Source organism: Cyprinodon tularosa, unplaced genomic scaffold, assembly GCF_016077235.1.
Source record: "Cyprinodon tularosa strain WSP-4 unplaced genomic scaffold, ASM1607723v1 ctg276, whole genome shotgun sequence".
Lineage (NCBI taxonomy): Eukaryota > Metazoa > Chordata > Actinopteri > Cyprinodontiformes > Cyprinodontidae > Cyprinodon > Cyprinodon tularosa.
Genome location: NW_024038981.1, coordinates 524264 through 546134, shown reverse-complemented (window position 1 = coordinate 546134; position 21871 = coordinate 524264). Strand labels below are relative to the sequence as shown.

Genomic DNA, 21871 nt, shown 5'->3' with positions numbered 1-21871 from the left:
AAGTACACAAATCTTAGTGTGATTAATCTCAGTGTTTTATTTTATTTACTATTAGTGCAAAAGCAAAGCCCCTCATACTGTCCCTGATAAATGGCTACTCCTCCTTCAGTTTCCAATTAGTTTTGTATCTGCGGGCTTTCATTTGCAACGATCGTACTGATAATGAGGCTTTAAGTGGCCAATATATTTCACGTTTGACCTGCCAGTTCTAACACAGGCAAAAGCATCTGAGTAATCAATGTTTTAAATTACAAAAACAAAGAAACATGCTTCAGGTTGCTTAAAAAAGGTTGAATAGGGGGGCATATGTTTCTTCACATCTTCTACTTTTTAATTGGCAATATTGATTTTTGTCAATTCCAATCTCATTTTATCAACCTCAGTGTAAAACGTTACAAGAGCTGCATTCAAACTATTTTTTTCTTGCCCTCTTGCTGAAAGTGACTATAAAATCCAGAACTGTCTGAATCGTTTTACAATTATATAAACCCCATTGTAAAATAATGGGTTTTACAAGGGGTTCTTATGCAGATTCTACATTAAAAAGCTGTTGTAGTGCTAATTAGTGATAAACGCCATGGATTGCCACAATGTTAAGTAATTCTGCAACATTATCCTATGACGCCATGTTTGTGAAAGAGAAGTTTCTATAAAAACGGGCAGTACTGATACTTTAAATAACAAAAAATGATTGAAACAGAAAGTCTGCTGTAGTCTATTCCTCCTGTCTGTTATTTAGAAAAAAATCACCTCACTTTTACTGCAGCCCAAATAAGGCATTAAGTAATTAGCAGTGTTACGATACAGTTTTTGGGCATGCTACAAAAAACTAGAGGATGATACAGATGATTAACTTCATTCATAAATAACGTCATGCCAAAATGTTGGTTTGCAAAAGTTAAAAATTCTCCTAAATGTAGGAAAAGCTATTACTCTGTGCTAGTTGGATGCACATTTTATTCACTGTAAACCATATCTAATAAATGTAACAGGGCTGCAGGGTGACAAAGGAAGTACCACTGTAGCCTTACAGTTGGAGGGCTTGAATCCTGCTCTTCCTATGCATAAGTGACTTCTCACCAAATACTCTGACTTCCTTATATGTGTTGGGTTAATTAGTTACTCCAAAACTGTCCATGAATGGTTTCTGTATGTCTCTGTGTGGTCTTGTGAGGAACTTGCAGCCTATCCAGGGTATTCACAGCATTTTGTTCCATGGCTGATGGGTTAGATACCTACCATTCCCCCAGGTCCATGGAATAGAGGGAACAGACGGTAGATGCATGGAAGAAAGTTGAATGTGATAGACATGGAAAGTTGGTGCAAAAAATCAAGCTTTTCACCCAATAACGGTAAAGAAGGAGCTAATAGGAGGGTGTTTTCATTTTACCATCCAATGAATATGATCTGTTAGTAGAACATGATATATTAGGGTTGAGAATGCAAGCAACTCATGCTAGTTTCCTTTGAAGCAGACAAACAAGATAAGATGAAGGCTTGAAGATGAAGAGAGATAATGTTCATTTGCATCAAAAAAAAACGCAATGGGGTCAACTGGGTCTCTAATAAGGGGGTCTTTCAGTAGTGGTGGAGCTAGGCAAACAGGGATGGCAAGGTATTATTTGTGTGTGGGGGGGTTCAAAAACAAACTACAAACAATAAATACCTTCTGCAAAATGTATATTTATTAAACTAAAGTTGTTTATTTTCCAAACTGTATACAATGATGTACTGTACAATGTATTATAAATTAAGTATGTAGCTCCTCGGACTAATCAAATCCAGTAGTAAACAAAAATTTGAGCTAAATTTGGACCTGTCAAAACAGGGCAGGACAAGCAGCGGTGCACACTTAAATGTGTACCACAAGAAGAAGAATAATAGAACAACAAAATAAAAAAAAAATAAACATACAGCCCTTTGCTTGTGAAAGGGCCTTTAAAACTGACTATAGTTGACCACTACCCAGTGATATGACAACACCAAGTTCACAAAAACTTTCAGAACAGCAAAATTCTGTAGTTCTGGTGAGATAGATCTAAATGTTTTACAGAGACTTCCATATTTAGGGAATTCGTCCTCCTTGACTCAACACTGATTGTGCCCTGGTGACTTAATCTATCGTCTGCCATTGTTGACCTATGGTGGGTTTTTTATTAATTTCACAAGCCAAATTTCACTAACTGTAAAAAGTTAATGGAAAACCTCTTTGTAACGTACCAAAAACATACAAACTCAAGTAGAGAAGCTGGTCCTGCTCAACCTACATACCAGAAAAAGGAAATGCTTTTCATTGATCCTGTGTGCTGCTGTCATGTTGTGTTTGGAGCGGTCTGGAGCATGAAGGAGCTGCATGTCAGCTTATCCAATGAAAGTGCAGCAGAGACATGCATTCAAGTCTGCTTGGAAATTAGATTTATTTCTTCACAAATGATACAGAATGAGGTGACAAAGGAAAGGAATGTATTTTGGGCAACCAATTACCATTAAAAAAATATTTTTTTTTTGCATGAATTGTTGGAATAAATGGAGGGAATCCATGCATGGAAAGAAGGATCAAGCAAACATGGTGCTTTAAAGGTGGGGTTACAGTATGCTGATGCACGTACAATCGGCATGGAAACTGAGGCGCCACTCATTTTGCCCGCAGAATTTATACTGGACCCCTGGCGGGCTCCAGGGGTGGCATGTACAGCACATACACCAAGCTTACCAATCTCACTACAAAAATACAGCAGTTTACAACTTTTGCAAAGCCCCTGTGCTGTCCAAGAGCGACAGCCATTTCTTTTTAGAATTCGCAAATGGGAGCTGTTACTCGATTGCCATGTTTTTTCACACAGATCTGTCCGCATATTCAAAATTTTCCTGGTGCATGGTGCATAAATTCTGTCAGCCCAGATGCTAGGAGGCGCATGGAAGTAAAAAAGATGGAATTTCACCACAAGGGCCTAGTCAATCATCAACGGAGCTGTAGGCGACCGTGCCAATAGATGCACCATCATGGTAAATATGTCTTTAAAACAGCACTCATATGTAGGGATGTCCATTTTCTTTTCCAATACCATACAGGTATTGCAGCTCTAGGCATGTCAACACTGATTGACCTGATACGATAGCTGATAGCATACTTTATTACTTTATTTTTTAATGTAGATTGGTAAATAACAAAAAAGGCTTGATCAAATTATTTTACTTAAGCACAGAATATCATGTATTACTAACCAATGGGTCAGATAACATTTTTATCAGAAGTGGATAAAAGCATTTTTTCTATCCACTTGATTATACTCGAGATTCTAGATGCAGGCTGGGATCGCGACATCCCTACAGATGTCGGCTGTTGATGCTCTTTGTCTTTTCCTTTGGGATAAAATCAGAAGTGCTTGCTATGGATGAGTCCTAAAATTGCTCAGTGACTCATAATTATGACGTCATCCCAATATTCAAGGAGAAAAGACCACTTCTGTAAACCTTATTGCCTCTGTGTCTCCAAGCAGCCTCTGCATCAGGCAGCATTTAACTAATCAGCTCTGGACTGCAGGGATGTAATTTTCATTCTGTTCCTTGTGAACGAGGGACCGGTTGTATAAAAGCACTTAATCTGATTAGATTCACCAAGACGGGGGCTGCTGTGGTGTCATGATGCCGACTGACTGCACACTCTGAGGAGTGAGGTCATTCAAAACCTTTAATTATAGTTTTTAAATCCCATCTAGATTAGTGTCTAGATGTGTCATTGCGAATGTATTCGATAGTTCAAACCTTGAAAGGTGTAGTTCTAGTCTATACCTATACAAGATGTGTGTTGTCTGTAATTTACTGGAGCTTTGATCCTGATTATAAACAAAACAAAAGCTCAGTTGATGTGTTCTTAGTGTGAAAGCACCATCTACATCTACGGTGTGGCCATGTAGTGCTTTGTAATGTTGATATGCTTTCTAGATCAGTGATAATGCTTTCAGAAGGCTTTCCGGCCTATGATTCACGACACACGAAAGCACACATGGTCTGTCTCTCATTGTAATGTTAAGCTAAAAGATGAAAGTACAGTGTCTGTCTGGCACTAAAGACCCTCTCTCAGCGCATCTGTATTCCCCATGGACACACAGGCACGCACACACAAAATACACAAACAGGCTCCACAGACACCTCAATTATGATAATGTGGATCAACATTAATGTAGCCTTACAGCACAGTGGGTTTGCAGCGATGTTGGGCATGAATGTGTGTGAGCATTCCAGACAGCAGGAGAGGACGGGTCTTTACTGTACCTCATTTAACACAGGTTACTCCCAGCTGAAACTGCTGTGTCTCTGTACAGAGAGCCGGAACCAAAGGTAGAATCTAAAGTTTAGTATGAGTGAGAATTCTTTGTGAGTAAGAAAAAAACGAAATGGCTTAATTGGTAAAAAACCCTATAATATTCTCTTTCCCTTCATAATAAACAGCATTAAACTATTTTGCTGCAGAGACATCACAAATATGCAGAGGAGTGTTCTTTCAGACTATTTGGATCCTCAGACTATTCAATACAGATGCACAATTAAAAGAAAAGGCTTAAAACTCTAGGAAAAAGTCAGATTATTTATCTAAACATAAATTATTTTTTAAACATATAAAGCTGATGATATACTTTAAATCTTCACCACTGACCTACTTTAAAAGATGTCCCCATTCTTATCTTTCATCCAAAGCAAACATTTCCTTCTCTCCATCTCCTCCCCCTTTGCTTCCTACCTTCTCCTTCTCCTCCTCACCCAGACTCCCTCCCTGCTTTCTTCCCTGTAATTACCACCTCAGACTCCAATTAAAAGAAACCACAATAAGGAGAACGGAGGAGGGAGGTGGTTCAGGGGGGAGGTACTGTATAGGGGTAAGAGAGGCAAAGATTTAATGAGCAGTTTGTCCACAGAAGAACAAGCAAATGTAATCTTAATAAGCTATATTTATTGTAATACCAACTTCCATTTGTTTGGGAAAATTAACCACACTATCGTCGCTTCAATCAAACTTTACTTCAAAACATTTTCGCTAATCCCAACTAACTTAGAGATGATGCTCTGTTTCTTATATGTTTAAGGTCAATTTAACAATTGAGTATGGCTGTTTTTTAGGCCCCAAAGGTCATGAACACAAAGTCATTCATGAAAACAAACACTGTCCTTAGTTTTTACAGCATCCTACTGTAAATACATAGATTTTTCCTAAACTTTAGTCTAGTTCTAATTCAACTTGATTCAGTGTCTTGCAATATGACCATCTACATTGTCTAAGTTGAACTTTTGTGCCAGTTAGAATTATGTGTACAAAGAAGATCAGTTAATAAACCTTTTCTTTAACCTTCCAAAGGCTATGCTATATGTCAATTTACCATGCATTTGTTCCATTAGGATTGCTAACTCTCAGAGGGTTGGTAACTTTTTTAGTGAACACCATTAGGCATGGAAAAAACATTTTAACATACTGTACAAATAAAAGTGGTACAATTCACTGAATTCAAAGCAAACAAGTCCTTGAATCAAAATATTTGGCTCAGTAGTTCTGATTTATCTCACATGCCTGCATCCTGTACAGTAAACAGGAGTTAACAACTGTGCAAATAGAAACACTTTGGATCCTTAAAAAAAAGGTTAAAAATTAACATTCACCATCAGAACACAAGTAGATGCCGAATCACAAATCCTTATATCAAAACTGGATAATAAATCTTATTCAGGAAATGTCAAATGATCAATGCATGGGGTAAGAGTTAAAGAAAAGTCTGATTGAGAATCCCTCATATAACATGTTCATCCAGGTGCTTGTTTAATTGATGGTTCGTTTAATAGAGCACTACAATATGTGATAGCTTCATCTATAACACTAGATGTCCTTTAACAGTAGGTTCATGAGATTTTTCTATACGTTGCAAATGAAGGGATTGATACGACCTATTACTGCATCTGAACACCTTTCCATTTATGTCCCCACCTTCCTAGAGGTGTTTATCCGGGAGCGTTTGTGTTTGAGTCGAGATGGATTGCTGACAGCTTGCCTTTGTGTTTGCCTAAGCCTGTTTCCTGTCATTAAGGATCCTAGTGCACACACACACACACATATGGTCTTCCTGATACACAAAAACACAAGTGCACGCTTCCTAATGTGAAAACACAAATGAGACAGAAGGTCAATACGCCAAAAGAGCACCAAAACAAGACAGGACGACTGAAAATTAACGGGGGGAAAAGAAACACGATATGGACTTTGAAATTTGAGCTACACATACACACAGATGTAAACTAATACCACAGGACCTTTCAGTTGTGGAAGATTCGATCAATCCATAAACTCAGAGAGCGCAGCAGGGCAGCCCTTACTGTCAAGCTGTCATTGAGTGAGCAAGCTTGTGTGTATGTGAGAGAGGATGAAATGGGCCTCATACTAGTGTGCCAACTGTGACTGCCAAGACACAGACACACAAACACATGCATACAAAAGTGTGGGAGAAGGAGTGAAGAGAGGTGCTTTGATTTACTTGCCTGCCAAAGGGAGACCTGGCATAATTCACAGAGAGGAAATGGATATGAGTCCATTAAATGCACACAATTACAGACACACACAGACGCACAGCGGCCACGGTGGTTTATTATTTTATTCAAAAGATCCGTCTCTTCCGTTTTCTTAGAATACTGTGCACCATATGAGCTGCTGCCACGAATTTAAAACAATGCGTTGTACAGTCACTGTATGTATGGCTGAGCAGATTTCCTTTCGTATCTTCAGAAATGTGTAAATAAACAACACATCCTGTAAGAGCAGCTTCTAGTTCCTCTGCAAACCGGATGAACCAAGTGTCACTTTTGTAACCCCTGGCCTGTTAAACCTGAAAATCCACCTTCTCTGTTTCTGCGTCAAAAGGACCTGAGTGTCCAATTCTTACACTTTAGTTGCACAGATGATGCCTTAGCCCTTTGTATTATGAAGGCAAGTCTATTTTAATTAAATAGAACAAATATTTACCACTTATCTCATGTTACCTCTCATTCTCACTATCTTTATATGTTGTAAAAGCAAAGAATAAAAGAACTTTAACCCTAGATTTGCTGTGTTATAATGTAATAATGCACCACATCTCAAATAGGGCTGCATTTAACAGATATTGAGCAAATCAAGTTATCTACCGATTATTTATTCAATTAATTGATTAATAATCGGCCAACAAAAGGTTCCTTATGGGAGACTTTTAAAACAATTTAACCAGTTGAAACTAAACCTTTTCGAGTTCTGGATGAGCATATTGACAGATCAGAAGTTTTTTTTTTATCTTAAATTCAAAATGTTTATATATATTTTTACAATTTTGATATAATTACTGCTCTAAGGGGTTGCTCTGTCGGCTAAAGGCACGTTTTAGACTCTCTATACTCTCAGTCATTTACTATATAAAATCTCATAGCTAAGGTATGGCTATTCATTTTGTGAGTTATAAAATCAAAACATTTGCAGGTAGGTAATCTAATTTTTACTATGATGAACATAAATGTAAGATGCTAAAGAAAATTTTAAATATCAGCTCCATTATAGTTTTGACATTGTTTTAAAATATTAGTGGAAATAATATAACTTGATTTTACACATGACACCTTTTTAGCAAGCAAAAATGGGAATTAGAAGATAGAAAAATGCTTTTGAATGAACTATACCTTTAAAAACTATATATTCTCATCGCCCTTCCAGTTTTACTCTTATAATCATTAATCCATGGATTCAAATGCTGGACTATTTGGTCAAAATATGTAAGAAAAAGGTGAAAAATATATGCAAGGTAATTAAATTAGAAGTTGCTATAAAATCCCTCCTACTGGACCATCTATTGGTGTTTTTATTTCTCATATGTTCTCCTATGTTTTGCAGAAGTTCATACTTCTGTAAAAAAGACAGCTCCAAATCATCTATCTTCTATTTCTAGACTGAGACTGCAGTGCAATCGGATTATTTGCTGTTAGATTTGTGAGATGTTTGCTGCAGAAAACAGAAGATTATTGAGCTTTCCTTCAACTTCCCTAACGCAATGTTTAGTGTCAACAATGCAAACTTGTAGGAGAAAGCAGCCCACACAAGCAGCCGGCTCTGACCAATTACAGTCGAGCTCTGCCCTGCTGCTTTCAAAAGCACCTTACACCTTTTTGCATTTTACAGTGCAAGAAGGTTCAGACCTGTCTATAAGACTAATTGAAAATATTGGATTTTTTTAACTTAGATGATGCTTACATCCAAAGAAACCAGGCAGTAAATAACAGGTTTAGGTGCAGTGGAAGGTTTAATATCTTGCTAAAGGATACCTTATAATGGCCTGCGAGGAAAAAATAATCTTTAGACTGAGAAACGCTTTCTGAGCCACAATCAACTTGATTAAAGAATCACTTGTGATACTTAATATGTTTGAACCTATGCAAGGTGCTATGGTCTTGTGTGGCATAGCTTGTTATTCAGATCTAGTCCAGTGTCATGAGGAGAGAATGAAACTGAATTGAAACAGACATTTCCACTCAGTAGTCTGCACACAGTGGCTTTTTCCAGCTTTCAGCTGTCACTGAGGGCAAAACAAAAATGCTAGCAGGCAAAAATCAGGGGGGGGAAGCTGACTGCTTGCAGCGTTGATGAGATGAGGTTAACATGCCCACCTTTGAATCTTCTTTTGACACAGACCCTGGGACAACAGAATGCTGTTCATGAAGTCCCACTTGAAAAAAGGGAATCAAAGGGTTGCAAACAAGCATGGTTTGATAAAATGTGTCCTTGTTTATGTGCATTTCCTGCAGGAAAAGGTTCAAGGAAATGTAGAGGACAGCAAGTTTGCATTTCTCCTTCAGTTTCTACCCTCCTCCTCCTTTGCCTTACTGCTGACACAGGTCAAACACAAAGATCAAAACACACAAAAAAATTATCAGGTTCAGCAACTCATTTCATTATCAGTCCAATGAATAGATCAAATGATATTCAGCACACAAGATGTGGCAAAGCAAAAATTATGGAACATGAGATTTAAAAAAAAAAAAACTTTCAAAAAATATGAAAATGTGTTTTAAAGCATTGATTGAAGAATTATTCATCTGTAGTTTTCATAGTTACATATTATATTATATAACCCATATATTTTTACAAATATATGGGTTTTGAAACACACAAAAAATTTGTTTTAAAGAATTCCAAGCTTAGTATAGGAGTTATCAAGATTAGACAGTGAAATGTGGTCTAAATTCTTAATGATTGAGGGTTGATTAAAGGTTTAGATGCCTTTGCCAGATATTTTAATCTAAACAAACCATAAATAATTACAATAAGCCACTTAGAAAGAAGACCACTAGTAAGGTTCTGTCAGAGGTTATGTTTTGTAAAACTAGAGTGCATCTCTGTACTTTGTTGAGCGTGGTATAGACATCAAACCGAGTTGTCAATGGACTGGCCATTATATTAGGCGCTTTGTGGGCTATTATACTGACTGGTTTGAAGTGGGGCACTATGGGTAACCAGTAGAACTTGACAGAGAGAGGGTTGATTCAATTTCAGACGTAATCTCAATAATTTAAAGAAGATTCACAGCACAGACTTGGAGGCTATTCAAGAGGATATTGCAGTAGTTAAGGCAGGAGATAACCATAAATTATGAAGAGAACTGGGTGGCCTGTTGGGTTAGGTGGCAAAAGGTTAGCCAGCCTTGGCATTTTTATATTGTGTTTAAACTGTTTCCATCTTGGATAAAAACAATTGTTAGTTCCCAAAATGTACAAAATAACTGAGGATTCAAAAGCAGGTAAGGTCTCTTTAATGCATTGTACCTGCCCTTCCCAGACAAAGCCATGTTTGGTCATAAACGAATAATTCCTTGGTTGAATAGGGGGTCCCATCAAGATAAAGCAGACATGGAAATAATTTGACACCTGTGTAGATAAGTCAGACGCCTCTTCTCACGAAACTTGATACCCTTATCTGGATAAACAGTTAAGAAAACGGCATGTTTCCCTGTGCAAATCCGTATACACCAAGAGTACGAAATCAACTTTTTGACTCACCGGCCAAGTGGACCAGAAGATAAAATTATTTACCGAGCAAGCATATTTTTATCGTCCAGAAAAAAATCACATATTTTGTAAGGAACATACTTCACAAAGGCATTATGTTATGTTGCAAACAGCCACAGTGAAAAGTAATGTAGTTTTATAAAATAAAGTTGTAATCTACAATTTCATTAAAAAAACAGCCAAACAATATTTTCATCTTTGCGTATTTGCATTAATATAGACACCAGCGTACTAACAGTGGCTTAGGTTGTTTCGATTGAGCCTAAGACATGGACACTCAGCAAATGTTGCATTTAGTCCATTTATGTTCATGGATGCTCTCCAGTTCCATAGATTGATATCCAGTGACAAATTAATTGTGTCTGTTCTCTTCTGCATATTTGCTGCGCACCGAGCAGTATATTATCTTAGCATCATCGAGTGTTGCGGAATAGCGCCATTTTCTCAATAAACTTTCCCTTCATCTTTTGGGCCGTATATCCTTGCTACCCCTCCTCCTCATTGGCATGTTGTCTTTTAGAAGGCTTAGTTGCTCCAACTATACTGTATACCACCACTGTCTGCCTGGCGGCGGAGTTGTTAAATGACGGGGTGTTGGGGTTTGCTCTCTGTACGTGTGTCTATCGGCGTCTGAGGAACAGACAGCAGAGGAACAAATGGACAGAGGAGAGATTTACTAAAATAAAAGCTGAAAGGACGTGACTGAAGCGCCACTGTGGTCCAAACATTAACTAGCCTTGTGGCAAATGTTGCTCTGGCCTTAATACACCGAATTAAACATGTAGTCTCATTTGGCCTATGTTAATTTTGGACCCTGTACAGACCTCACCACCCTTACCACATATGCACTGATCTATAAACAAGAACAGGCTTCAGAATAGCGGCTGAGCTTTACAATCCCCGTTTTAGAAGCTAATTTAATTCACTTTGGACTTTAAAGTTGAACATTTAGCTTCTCTCCCATCGGTCAACACAGACACATCATTTCTCTCTCTATTATTTACACCCTGCTTCCTTCCACCTTCGTCTACCAGTTTCTTTGGCAGCATTACCTTACCACCCACTGAGGTAGCATAAGTATTATAGAGCCTATTATTGCTTCTCCAGCTTCAAGGAGTTTTAAATTTACATTTAAACCTGTCTGTGCAGATTCCTTATTTGGCTCTGAGTGGAAGTAGCGTGTATCTTGCTTGCTTAGGATATTTTGAACAAAGTCCTAACATTAATAGCAGCTAACAGCTAGATATAAATACAACATACAAAATGTATTTTGTATGTAGTTATCTGAGTAATTCTTTTTTTGTACCAAGTACCCAAAATTCTGCCACATAAGAACTCTAGGTTTTAAATAAATACTCATTATTTGCAGATGACAGGAAGCAATGTTCTGATACTTCCCTTAGCATTGTTAGCACCCAGTGTATAACTAGTTGCACATATCTTCACAATCACCCTTCAGGTATTTATTGTTTCTACAGAGTAGCAATAATTGATAAAGCTAAGCCATTAAAAAATAGATGGCTATCAGCCAACCCTAGACAATGTCTTTATTACTTAACTCAGTCAGCATCTACTTTAAGGAACTCAGCATAATGTCCATTTTAATATCTTACATTACTTTCCAATAGAATCAATGCATGTAATGAGATATCAAGACTTATGCTGTGCTGACACCAAAGGCGTTACGGGTGTTAAATACACGCAAATGCAGAAATGTGGTCGCTTAGTCTGACGCTGGCTCAAACGGTCAAGTTGCTTTGACGCTCCGGTTGTTTAACTACTCTGTTTTGTAGCTTTCACCTAGAGAGCAGCATGGCTTTAATTACTTAATGAGTTGGAAAAATTGTTTTAACGCATTTTTAAGTAAGAAAGTCCACCTCCAAACACCATCTGTGCAGTCAGTTGATCAGGATTATGATCCTAGAATATGAAGTTCCTGTTCTGAGCGCCAGACCTGCAGCATACCACCACTGTAAATCCCTGCTAGGATCTCGTTCCTGCCGGCAGCTTGTGGGGAGTTTCTGGGAGTGAATATAAAGTGTTTTGAATTTTTGTGGTAAAAACTGCAGGTACCAGAATATAAAATTGAATATTTTTCATCTGCAGCTTTTAACATTTTTAGTTAATTGGGGTATTTACAAACTGTTTTGCCATAGTTAATAAAGAAAATTGAGTGCAGCAATAATGATCTAAGCTCGCTCTGTTCCTTCTACATAAAAATCCATTCTTCCTGCTATTTTTACCTTTGCAGTTTAACTCCCTTTATATTTATTTATCTTTTATATGCAAAATATCTGCAGAAGCAATCACAGCTTGCAGGTAGTGTCTGTCTCCCCATAAAAAACTCCTGGATCAGTTTTTTCTGATTGGTTGATGCTCCTGCCTCCAGTCGCAAAAGTTCAATTTACTTAACTCCAGTGTTGAACGCTCCGATGCCTGTACGCTCGGACGCCAGCACACTCAAAATGCACTGTACCCAATGCTCAGACGCGGCACTTTACCCCTCAATGCAGTCCCCCATAGACTTTGCTTGTAAAACAGGCACTTTGACGCCCAGAACGCGCCCGGTGTGAACGCAGAATTAAGCTACATCCTAAATGTAATGTTTATTTATTACTCAAAAAATATTTTCAACATGTAACGATTAGAACATAATAGGTTGTATTTTGGATGCATACATGGCACACACCCTCACATCTATGGTTTTTCATTATTAAATTACCTGAACACATACACACTTATTGTTGTGTCAGACTATGCTTGTGGGGACTTTCAATTTACTTCCATTCTTCTTGCATTCATTTCTATTGCCTTACCCTAAACCAAACCCTAGACGCCACCAGCCAGTTAGTCTTAAACCCAACCCCCACTCCAAGAACAGAGCTTCTCCTCATGGGGCCCAGTCTTTGGTCCTCATAAGGGCCTATAATCCCCCAAAATGTAGCATATTTCTGGGAAATTGTCCCTACAAGGTATAAAAAACATGGAGGACCACACACATACCCTAACACACTGAGACAGACAGATAAATTGACAGGTCAATCAGCTGATGACCTTTGTTGATTCAGGACCTTTAATCTGTCTGAGTAAACAGCTGCCGTCTCCCTGAGGATCATCTCCCTCTGATAGCACCTGAGCACGTGTGTCTCCTTGTCTATGAGATAGCTAACATGCCAAGTGGATGCAGCATCTCAGAATAAGTAAAGTGATATGGTGTGCCCTCTGACCTTTTCTCAAACGTGGTGTGCATTTGGCCTTGTGTGTCTGGTTTGTTTTGTCTTAATTGAGCTGAGCTTTGTCCTATTGTTCATCAATAACTATTAGTTTCTGTAACGTATCTTCTGATAGAATTTGACCTCACTTGTTTCTTATTTCTGGCAACCCCAGCTTTCAGAATATTACTTCAAAAACCCACATTTATAAAGGAATCAATAATTGTCTTGCCACTTTCTGTTCTTAACTTTAAGTTCAAGACCATTTTACTCTAACCCATACTAATATCAGTAATAAATGGCAATACGTGGTAGTCTGCAGAATAAACAGAACAGCAGTTAACCAGCAGTTAAAGTGTGTTTTCTTCATCTAAATGCAAAAAGTACTCTCCATGCATTTTATTTGGTGTCAGCTCACCTTCTATCAGATGGAATTTTCATACAGCCAAGGGAAATGAGGAGGGAAAGCAGGTGAGAATTCCAATGAGTTCCTGATAAATGCCTTCACTCTGAGAGTAATTCACAGAAATGCAATCTTTGCTCAATTCCTGAATACTTAACTACCCAAAAAGGCAGCGTTTGAAACAATGCACGCATATTTCATGAACGGGGGAGTGAGAACCAGGCGGGCGGGATGAGGAATGAATGAATGAACGATTGAAGACAATGCTGGATTCCATCAAGCATGTCGTCGACCCGTCACACAGTTTGAAGAAATTCACCAAGGCTGAACTTGGTGAAATTGAAAAAGAACCCCAAATTTAGGAGATGGAAGAGAATGGCAAAGATCATGCCATCTTTCTTGCAAAAACATAAATTTGTTTGACTATGGTTCTCATTTGTGTGACCTTTGATTTCTGAGTCGTTCAGTCAGAGGAGTGCCACAGTGGGCTCGCCATTGACAAACAAAAGAGTATACATGGCCAACTATGCTTGTGAGCCCAGCCAGAGTACTTCTGTATATAAGAAACAGTGTCTGGACTTTACAGAGAAAACATTATGAGTCAGAGTGTATGGGAAGTGAATGAACTTTGGTAACAACCACGAAGAGCCATGAAGGAGGATTTCCTGTAGGTGTCCTGCGACAGCAGGCACTTACAGTAACTCATCTGATCATCTCTTTATTCAGTCTGTTTCCTTTCTTCTTTGTGTCTGAGATAATTTCAGATTCATACTCTAAGCCTCATTCTTTCTCTCCGAATGTCCAAAATAAAAGATTTTATTCGCAACTACAGGCATATATAAAATAGTGTCTATTTGAAGAGTAAAACCTGTTGATAGATTATTGTTCAACCTTTGCTTAGTTTCTTTGAGGAAAGGCCAATAAAGGATTTATGAGACAGGATGACATATTTTAATTTGTACTGTAGTCCTAGTCATCTAGTAAGGTTGGAGACCTTCTGGACAGTGACAATCAAATGAACTTTCACCTTAATCTTTTGCATCTTTTTGTCAACAATGGCTCTCTGCTTGGAGATGAAGGCAAGAAGACGTTCATTCAACAGATTCTCCTACCCGAACTTCAGATCTCTATGGTCCCTCCAGAGTAATCATGGGTTGCTTCTGTTTTATTATTTAATTTGTGTAAAACACTTTAACTTGTCTGAACTGAATTGTGCTATATAAATAAAACTTCCTTGCCTTGCTTCTCTGATTGATATTTTTCACAGCTCAGCCTGTCGTGTTAGGTTAATGTCTTGTAACTGTATATCATTCTGTTTTCTGGTAATGGATTGCAAATAGCTCTGTGAGATTTTGGGAGCTTGGAATATTGCTTTAAAACTTTATCCCTGACTTGTCTTTAAGTTTCTTAGCTTACTAATTAGGTAATTTTGGAAGATACTGATAGCAGCAGATTTTATATAGACATATTAAGTCAAAGAGGGCTAACTGGAAGTGTTTTCAGATTAAAAACTGCATATTATTTTAAAGGACAATAATGCACTACTAGAATTGGAATAGCAATATTATTTTGGCTTATTTCCTCTGCATTAACCATAAGCATTTATATTTGGCTTTGGGGTTTAATTGTCTGCAAGACACAGGATGCTAACTTGTCAAGAGCTCATTGTTACAAGACTTCTTATTTGCAGTAAAAGGTGCTTGCTTCTGGCTTGCATGCATGCATGGATCTGAAAGCCACCTATATGCTTTTTGCCACCACTTAACAGGTTGGATTGAGAAAGCTGGTGTCCTTCTCTGCGTAAATTTAACTTTATCAAATATTGATTTAGATTTTTAGATTTGGAAATTGCTTATTTTAAAAATGTGATTATGTTGCATGTCCAACCCTAGAGGAAAGCACGTGTTGGAATTCTTAAAAAGGCCAGGAAATGTATATAAAGTGTATAAAAGATATTAATTCCAGTTTTAGAATTTAGCACCTCTAAGTGGTCAGGAGCAGGATTTATCAGGCAGAGCTAAAAGAAGCGCTAAAAGCATCTTGCTGAAGCCTTCCACCATTCCCCTGGAAGCACTTAACTCCACCACACCCTATCAGCTCCATTTCCAGGATGGATAGAACAGAGGGTTAGAGAGGCAGACAATAGGATGGAGGGATGAGAAAGAGGAGGCCGTTTTTTGTTTTTTGTTTTTTTGTTTTTTTCTGTATAACCACATTATATTCTCCAAGGGGACAGGACAATGCAGCTTTAACCAAAACACATAAACAGTTAAGGTCCACGTGTTTTCTAACAGGCGCATTGGTGGTTAAAAAAAAATCCTAGTCAAATCCAAAGAAAGTATGATGAGCATTGTAAGGCAGACCATCCATTCAAATAGGAAAACAATGTAAGAGCCGTTATGCCTTACGTGATTGTCAAACTGAAAAACAATTCTTCCTAAATCTATACTTTTAGTTCAGATTAACATAACAGCAAATTCGCAACAAATAACCTCACCTCAGACATCAAGGAATCCGAATTAAATTGAATCAGTAAATATTAAGAATTAGATATTAGAAATTGTTCAATTTGAACCCTGATACTATAGAATCAAATTCAATTGTTCTTTTAATATTAATTGATGGGGATATCAGTCAGGCTTAGATGTAATTTAAGTAAATTAGTCATTGTTTCACAGCTGGAAAACTGACAACAAAGGATAAAGTCTACATATAGTTAAAAAAGAAAAACAAAAAAGTAGGATAATTAATTTTCACTGTAATTTACACTGTACCTTCAATGACTTAGTATTTTTTATTTCAAAAATGTGTCGCATACATTTACTGGGAAATTACTTTGGTACTTTAATCACATTTTCATTGGATATGCTTCTACTGGCCATCATGGTTTAATAAGTGTCACAAAATGTGTCACCGGATCTGGATTACTGGAGGCATCCTCTGACTTTATGTGTGCACCTGGCATGGGAACTCCCAAGAAGTACTGATTAGACCCAGTTAAATAACCCCTGAAAGTCTAGGTTCCCACAACAGGCATGCATAGAAACAGCAGTGTGTGATAAAAAGATGGTCCTTCCTGTATTACCACAAAGGAACCATCACTATTCGAGTATAAGTGTCAGCTTAAAAACATAAGTCGCAAGACGGTCATAAATCGTGAATCTAGTGGTTACTATGGTGAGACATGGTGCAAGAATGGAGATTCTGTTAAGCTTCTGTCGACTGCAAACACAGATTAAATATAGTTTGGAAGGCCCACTCAGGTGATACAATTGGTGGACCCTGGGTGGCCTCAAGAGCATGCTTATACACCTACATATTTTCTGACCAGCAAGGGAAATTAAAGACTCAACTTCCGTCTTTCTCACAATAAATCAGAGTTTCTATTTAGCCACTACAAGGGTGGGCGACAGTACCCTCCAATCCCTCTTGTTTGGTAACGAGTTTCATGTGAGAAGCATTAAAAACTGGTGTTAAACCAGTGTGACTGGTTGGAGAGGGTGGGGTAGGGGGTCTAAACAGCCATGTCTTCAACCTGAAAGGCAACACCCTCACAATAAACTCAATATGTTTTGGCATTTGAGAAAAGAACACAAACTGGAAGCTGGATGTTACCTGAAATATTGTTCTACCCAGGATACATTCTCACAAATCACCTGATTCACTGTGTATACCAACTACTGTGTCTTATGTAAGAGGCTTTTATGAACGGTAATACCACTTAGGGAAAAACAGCCTTGTAAGCATTCCCTTCCAAAGATGCTCACTGCTTTTGCTCAGAAGCTGAAACATTTTCATCACTCATTCAATCTGAGTGGTACCTGACCTTAGAGGGGAACTGTGGCGTTTAAGTCCTCAACAGAAGCCCATTTGCAACAACAAAAAAGCTAAACCCCTGTTAGATTAGATGGAGACGATCTGTGAATAGTAATTAAGCCTTTCCACAAATTCTCAGTAAGATTAAGAACTACACTTTAACTGGGCCAAACAAAAATTTGAATAAATGTGGATCTCCACCACATTTAGGAGGCGCTGTCCTTCTGAATGGTGGGTTTCTGTCTCTTATTGGGTTTCCTCCCAATCTGTCCCATATTTACCTCCATGCATCTTCTCATCACTTTGACCATCTCTCTGTGTTCCTAAAACGAAGATTCCCGACAGTATAATGTTGCAACCGCCATGTTTCATGCTAGCATTCTGCAAATAGCTCCACACATAATTCAACATATTTGCTGTATCACTGCATGAGTGTTTCCCCTCCATTGAGTTACAATAGGCAACACGTCTGCTTTATTACTCTCTTAGTCTGTCATCTTAGACCTTGACTTATTTTCCATCACTTTATAAGAATACACCACAGTGTGTTGGGCTATCATAATAATAAAAGGTAAACACTTTAAATGGTAGACGTACTTTTGCGAGGTGCTACTTTCATGAAGTTTTAAACAAGTTTAAGGTAAAACATGGGTGGAGCAGGTGGAGAAGAATAATGGGGTTTGAGACTTGTTTACCAATGAAATGAGTCTGGAAGATTGCTGGATGCCCCTGCTGAGAGTCAGTGGTAGCTTTTTCCAATAATTAGAAACATTTGGAAAAAAAAACAAATAGACTCCAACTAGTTGTTGTTGCATGCAAACAAACGGATAACGCATATCTTCATTTCTAACTGTCTTATTGCAAACATAAAAGACACCACAAATCTGAGGACTCCTGTGCCGCCCTTCTCTTGCTCATCATTCCCTTAAGCTGCAGTGGTTGCATCCTGCACTCATAAGTCAGTAGTTCGACCATGCTGAAAACAGTATCTAAAGTTTGAAACACTGCATTACTTCAGTTGGAATTATAAAGAGTTTGAGAGTAAAAACGTAGCTGCGGATGGGAAGCTCTGCTGCAGAATAAAGCTAGAGGGAGTAAAGCCCTTTAATGCCATCAGGTGATCTGAGCACAGGCTAACGGTCAAGGGACAGAGTGACGCAGCCTCTAAATCTTTTTCTGCCTACTGTGCCGAGATGTAAGCACCATCACATGGGGGAGAGAGAAAGAAGTTAGACTAAACAGTCAGGGATCAACTTTAGTATAAGAGATTAAGATTTACACAGATTTTTGGAGGGTTTGGAGTTCAAAGAAAGCAAAATCCTAATCAAATGCCAAAATGGGATCACAAAATAGATGCAAGCTTGTGGCTAAGGCTTTTTTTTGTTGCTGTTTTTTTCACCGGACCTCTTGGAGAAAATAAAAGCCCTGCACATCTGTTGATTATGCAAACACAAAGATTAAATTTGTTGGGCTTTTCTTATGCATTCATCTATACTCAAAGCAATATAAAAGAGATTTATATGACTGGCTGAGCATGAGCAAAATAATAAATCCCCTACCAGCTTACAAAGCGGCATAAACTGACCTTTGCCATTTCATGCAAAACCAGAATACATTTCTGAAATACAGAAAAACTCATTTGACCGAACTGGTCCTTTAAATTCAAAGCCCAGCGCGTGTTTGGATCAACCAGCGTTGCAGCCCGGAGTCTCTTTCCACTCAGCCAGCTCACTTGTTGTCGGGGTTGAAGCAGAACAAGTCTGGCACCTGCTTTCTTTGCCAAAAACCTCCATTTATCAACTCCTCCAACAAAGACTGGAGGCAGCCGCTTGGCTCTGCGCTTTGGCGTGCGTAAAACCCGGGATGCAGAGGATGGATACAAAATCAACACAAAAGGTTAGGGAACAAAGTATGTCATGCATTATTTTGTTCACATCAGCGAGGGAACATGTTGAATAAATAAGCACATAAATAAAAAAACCCAGGGACTCCATAAAGTTCCAGGTGGTTCCCTCTTCTGTTGGCGCGCTGGATAGATGTCACAAATGAGAAGTGCACAGAGAAATACTCCTGCGATTGTCACAGTTCACTTGCTCTAGACTTTACTCACCTCTAAGTCCACTAAGAGTTGCTGACAGGCAGGTCCCGGACATCAGGCAGCACATCGGGACAAGAAGCAGCGCAGCGCCGCTGAGGGTCATCCTGTCTCTCATCCCCGAAGGCGCAGCAGATCCGATTTCAACAACGGGATCGTTTCAACGATGCATCCTGCTGCAGCTTTTAGACTCGCAGAGTTATTCAAATAGGTTTTTCCAATAAAAAAACAAAAAACAAGTCGCGTTTTAGTTTGTTATCCTCCTACAGGTTAGTGGTTTCACCAGCTACTGTCTGCACAAAGCGCTCAGAAGTGCGTGCATCCGTAGGGGGATCATATTCCACTACAAAAGCGAGGAAAACTATTTGGATTTTTTTTAAATATGCCGGACATAAACTGCGCATGAAAGTAAGTCAAAGCACCGTCCTCTTCTGCTAAGGATAGTGTCCGCTGTCCTAAGCTGTAATAATCCGAATAACCTCGCTCTCCAATAACCCTCTGTGCCCTGCTCCCTCCGAGCCTGTCCTGAGATGAAAACCTTCTCTTTTTTTCCTCTTAAGGTTTAAATGATCGTAGAAAATTGACAGTAACTAGTCGCCCTCAGAGGGATCATTTCGGTTCGGAGCGCAGAAACGAAATACACGGAGAGACGAAGGACTGAAACGCGCTGATGTGTTGGAAAGGCGCTTGAGCGCTCAGTGGTAGCCGCTGGCCACGCCCACTACTGAGCCAAGCTTGGAAGAAATTCAGGTGTAGCTGGTGACGTCACACCGGCAGGTGCGACCAGAGGATAGATACAGGTGCTGGTCATAAAATTAGAATATCATGAAAAAGTAGATTGATTTCAGTAATTCCATTTAAAAAGTGAAACTTGTATATTATATTCATACATTACATACAAACTCATATATTTCAGATGTTTATTTTGTTTAATTTTGATGATTACAAATGACAACAAATGAAAATCTCAAATTCATCATATCAGAAAATTAGAATATTACTGAAGACCAATAAAAACAAAGGATTTATAGAAATGTTGGCCAACTGAAAAGTATGAACATGAAAAGTATGAGCATGTACAGCACTCAGTATTTAGTTGGGCCTCCTTTGGCCTGTATTACTGCAGCAATGCGGCGTGGCATGGAGTCGATCAGTCTGTGGCACTGCTCAGGTGTTATGATAGCCCAGGTTGCTCTAATAGTGGCTTTTAGCTCTTCTGAATTGTTGGGTCTGGTGTATTGCATCTTCTTCTTCACAATACCCCATAGATTTTCTATGGGGTTAAGGTCAGGAGAGTTTGCTGGCCAATTAAGAACAGGGATACCATGGTCCTTCAACCAGGTACTGGTAGCTTTGGCACTGTGTGCAGGTGCCAAGTCCTGTTGGAAAATGAAATCTGCATCTCCAAAAAGTTGGTCAGCTGCAGGAAGCATGAAGTGCTCTAAAACTTCCTGGTATGTGGCTGCGTTGACCCTGGACCTCAGAAAACACAATGGACCAACACCAGCAGATGACATGGCACCCCAAACCATCACTGACTGTGGAAACTTTACACTGGACTTCAAGCAACGTGGATGAAGTGCCTCTCTTCTTTTCCTCCAGACTCTGGGACCTTGATTTCCAAAGGAAATGCAAAATTTACTTTCATCAGAGAACATGACTTTGGACCACTCACCAGCAGTCCAGTCCTGTTTCTCTTTAGCCCAGGCAAGACGCTTCTGACGCTGTCTGTGGTTCAAGAGTGGCTTGACACAAGGAATGCGACAGCAGAAACCCATGTCTTTCATACGTCTGTGTGTGGTGGTTCTTGAAGCACTCACTCCAGCTGCAGTCCACTCTTTGTGAATCTCCCCCACATTTTTGAATGGGTTTTGTTTCACAATCCTCTCCAGGGTGCGGTTATCTCTCTTGCTTGTACACTTTTTTCGACCACATCTTTTCCTTCCCTTCGCCTCTCTATTAATGTGCTTGGACACTGAGCTCTGTGAACAGCCAGCCTCTTTAGCGATGACCTTTTGTGTCTTGCCCTCCTTGTGCAAGGTGTCGATGGTCGTCTTTTGGACAACTGTCAAGTCAGCAGTCTTCCCCATGATTGTGTAGCCTATAGAACTAGACTGAAAGACCATTTAAAGGCTTTTGCAGGTGGTTTGAGTTAATTAGCTGATTAGAGTGTGGCACCAGGGGCCATCAATTTTGAACCATTTCACAATATTCTAATTTTCTGATATGATGAATTTGAGATTTTCATTTGTTGTCATTTGTAATCATCAAAATTAAACA

General features: G+C 38.9%; 1 protein-coding gene across 2 annotated transcripts in view; it reads right to left on the bottom strand.

Annotated features, from left to right (window-relative positions):
* Window positions 1–20298, bottom strand: part of sema4f (sema domain, immunoglobulin domain (Ig), transmembrane domain (TM) and short cytoplasmic domain, (semaphorin) 4F) — a 70684-nt gene extending 50386 nt beyond the window's left edge. For both annotated transcript variants that reach the window (XM_038290142.1, XM_038290143.1), the window contains exon 1: window positions 19607–20298. In XM_038290142.1, the coding sequence (XP_038146070.1) occupies window positions 19607–19709 (103 nt within the window). In that variant the 5' untranslated portion in view covers window positions 19710–20298. The remainder of the gene's footprint in view (window positions 1–19606) is intronic.
* Between the last annotated feature and the right edge of the window lie 1573 nt (window positions 20299–21871).